The sequence below is a fragment of the Caloenas nicobarica genome, chromosome 21 (genome assembly GCF_036013445.1).
Source record: "Caloenas nicobarica isolate bCalNic1 chromosome 21, bCalNic1.hap1, whole genome shotgun sequence".
In the NCBI taxonomy this organism is placed as follows: domain Eukaryota; kingdom Metazoa; phylum Chordata; class Aves; order Columbiformes; family Columbidae; genus Caloenas; species Caloenas nicobarica.
Window position 1 is genome coordinate 2,016,687 of NC_088265.1, and position 3,768 is coordinate 2,020,454.

At 49.0% G+C, this 3,768-nt stretch overlaps 1 protein-coding gene across 1 annotated transcript; it reads right to left on the reverse strand.

Annotated features, from left to right (window-relative positions):
- Positions 1-1,244: 1,244 nt before the first annotated feature.
- Positions 1,245-2,744, reverse strand: LOC135997068 (potassium voltage-gated channel subfamily A member 2). The gene has a single exon (XM_065649474.1). It carries the CDS (start codon positions 2,742-2,744, stop codon positions 1,245-1,247), a length of 1,500 nt encoding a protein of 499 aa, XP_065505546.1.
- Between the last annotated feature and the right edge of the window lie 1,024 nt (positions 2,745-3,768).

Consider the following 3,768-nt stretch of genomic DNA (forward strand, 5'->3'; position numbering starts at 1 on the left):
CTGCGATCCACCGTGGTTTCTGCTCCTGACACCCAGATTAATGACTAATTACTCGGCCCATAATGAGTGCAGGTGTTTAACTTTCAGCTCACCTTCCCTCACTTGTGTCAGTCGGCTCTTGCGTCTGGATGCTCAGACACTTGGGCTTTGCCTTGTTATCTATCAAACCGGTGTCAGCACATGCCTTCCCAACCCAGGTTTTAAACACAACGGAGAGTTTTTTAACTTGCCTGAATCTCCTTCGAGCCACCGGAGAATCTATAAACACTATAAACATGAATACTGTATAGTCTACTAAGAAAATATATATTTGTGTGTGTATTAAATATTCAGATTCATGCAACAAATATCCATGCAGCTGTACTGTATTACTGGTTACATTTCACTGCAGTATAAATATATTATAGGCCACAGCATAGTTGCTCCAGTTTCATATACAGATGTAAAAAAAGATGCTTTTCCCAACTCATTTTCAATGTGTCAGTGGAGGTGTCTTTGGTGATCCTGGAAACACCGGTGATGGAAGTGTCATCTAAATAAATAAATAACATCTAAGTGCTTGATTTATTTACTTGTCCCTCCCGATGCCTAGCATAGAAAATTTAAGACTTAACAAATAATGTGCCGTCACGCTAATTATCCCTCCCCTGGGCCTCACGCTGGCACACTGCAGTGGCTGAAACTATTGCAGCATGCAGCACTCGCGGTTACGAAACACGAGCCTGGGCGATGTGCTCGGCGTTCCCGGGGCGCAAACCTGAGCCTTCCAGCCATTCGGACACGCGGCCGCATCTTCCCTTCCCTAAAGCCCTGCCTGACCTTGCCCAGCCGGTCCCCACGCCTGGGAGCTGGTTTGTCACCCCAGGGGACAGGGACCAGTGTCTGTGGTACCCTGGGGCGGCCCCGGAGCTGCCCCCCCTGCATCCCCATCCCGTTGCTGGAAATGCCCAATTTCTCCGTATCTTTGGAAACCCACAAGCCTGGGATGGGAGAAGGGAAACAAAATGGTTGTTGCTTTTTGTTGGTTGTGTTTGCTTTTTTTTTTTTCCTTTTTTTTTTTTTTTTTGCACAAACGCTTATTCAGTGTGGAAATCAAAGGTTAAAAGTCACTTACACGGCTATTGCTTCCCATGCAGAACCAAATATACACCGTAGAAAATACTGTATTAACTACAATGCAGAGCAGCACTCAATACCTGCAGTTGTTCCACTTCAGCTTTAAATACGGTACTAGATTTTAGCGACTAGACATCGGTTAGCATTTTGGTGATATTCACATAGTTTGTGTTAGCTAGCGTGCAATTGGCTGTCTTCAAGTTCTCCTCCCTAAAATCCTCATTGCTATTGTTTACGCCTTCCTGAATCTCCATATAATCAGACTTACTAATAGTAGAGGCACTTCTGCTTTTCTTTAGGTCAGGGGAAGAGGGGATCTTTGGGCAGCTGGTTACTTGCAAATATTGAGCCTGCTCCTCTCCCTCCGTCTCCCGGTGGTAGAAGTAATTGAAGTTAGACACTATGACGGGCACCGGTAAGGCAATCGTTAATACGCCAGCGATGGCACACAAGGAACCCACGATTTTCCCCCCGATGGTGGTGGGGACCATGTCTCCGTAGCCAACAGTCGTCATGGAAACCACGGCCCACCAGAAGGCATCGGGGATGCTCGGGAACTGGGACTCGCTCTCGTCGGCCTCGGCGAAGTAGACGGCGCTGGAGAAGAGGATGACGCCGATGAAGAGGAAAAATATCAAGAGGCCAAGCTCCCGCATGCTGGCCTTGAGAGTCTGCCCCAGGATCTGCAGCCCCTTGGAGTGCCGGGAGAGCTTGAAGATCCTGAAGACCCGCACCAAGCGGATGACTCGGAGGATGGCCAAGGACATGGCTTGCTGGCCCTGCTGACCGTCCTCCGGCTTCTCGGCCAGCTCCGTCCCTAAGGTGATGAAATAGGGAATGATGGCTACGATGTCTATGATGTTCATGATGTTGGTAAAAAACCCAGCCTTGCTGGGGCAGGCGAAAAACCTCACCAAGAACTCGAAGGAGAACCAGATGATGCAAAGGGTCTCCACGATGAAGAAGGGGTCTGTGAAGGAGGTGGATTGCTGGTACCCCATGCTGCTGTTGGAGTAGGGGGGGTGGCTCAGCCCACTGCCGTGCATGTCTTCGTTCTCATCCCGAAAAATGGGCAACGTTTCCAGGCAAAAACTGACGATGGAGATTAAAATCACCATGACGGAGACAATAGCTATAATCCTGGCAGGGCCCGAGCTCTCGGGGTACTCAAAGAGCAACCAGACTTGTCTCTGGAACTCGTTCTCAGGCAACGGTCTTTCCTCTTCTTTGATGTAGCCTTCATCCTCCCGAAACATCTCCATCGCCTCTTCCCCCAGTTCATAGAAACGAATCTCTTCCGAGAAGATATCTAAGGGCACGTTAACCGGCCTCCGCAACCTCCCACCGGACTGGTAATAGTACAAAATCGCATCGAAACTGGGTCTGTTCCGGTCAAAGAAATACTCATTCCGGAGCGGGTCGAAATATCTCATTCTCTTTTTAGGATCCCCCAGTAAGGTCTCTGGAAACTGGGCTAATGTCTTGAGCTGTGTCTCAAAACGCAGACCCGAAATATTAATGACCACCCTCTCGCAGCATTCGTGGTCGGTCTCGGGGTTGTACGTGTCCTGCGGGTGACCGGGAAGAGCTGCAGCTTCATCTGCAGGATCTCCGGTAGCAACTGTCATATTGGGGTTGAAAAAAGAAATCCTTATGCTAAACTCTTCCCGGTGGTGGGAGCGGATTCAGGGCAGGGCTACGATCCTGCAGAAGGACAGGTACGGAGGTTTGGAAGAGTCTCATGAAAAGGCGAAGGGATGATTTAAAAAAAAAAAAAAGAGAGAGAGAGAAAATAAATTTTAAAAAAATAAAGAAAGGAAAAAAATAAAAAAGGAAAGAAAATCGCCCCTGCTGAGAAAGAGAGAGATGACATAAAGTTGGGGGGAGGAGAGCAGCTCCCTTCACTAGCTCGTCTATCCCCTTCCTTGGGGGGGTTAATTTGCCGACTTTGGGACAGAGTTCAAAAACTCCCGTCTAAACCCATTAGAGGGAAGAGAGAAAACACCTGAGGAACTGTCACCTATTCAGAACCAGCCTGGGAAAAACTGGCACTAGCAAAGCAGAACTTTTTGTTGTTGTTGTTAAAAATAAAAATTCAAATTAAAAAAAAAAAAAAAAGTTTGTGGGGGGGAAGGGAAGAGAAAGGAGGGAAGAAAAATAACCCCATCCAGCCCTGAAGTGGGGAGGGGACCTCACGGGGTGCTGGGGGGTGGCAAACCAGGCTCGGCTCATTTCCAGGCATGCAGCAAGGGGTTAATATTTAACCGTGCAAATCCCGGGCGATCTACCCTCCTAATTTCCACGCCGCTCTCGCCCTGGCCACAGCGCGCACGCTGCCCTCCCTGCCCGCAGCTCTGCGGCTGCCCCGGCTCGCCGGCCCCCAAATCACCGCAGTCCCCTCCTCGAGCGCTGGGGTCCCGGCTCCTGCCATTCTCTGCAAACCGCCATGGCACACAGAAAACAAAAGCACGTTACCTGGAGAAGCCAAATCTTAGTGTCTCTTAGTAACACCGATTATCTGACCCCTGGGGAAAATCCTAGAGAGAAACACAGGCTTCCAAGATCCCCATAATTTCCTCTCGCTTCAAAGTTAAAAATAATGGTGAGTCATCGTAGAAAAAGGAGAAGGGACATAAAAGGGGTGAGATTCCC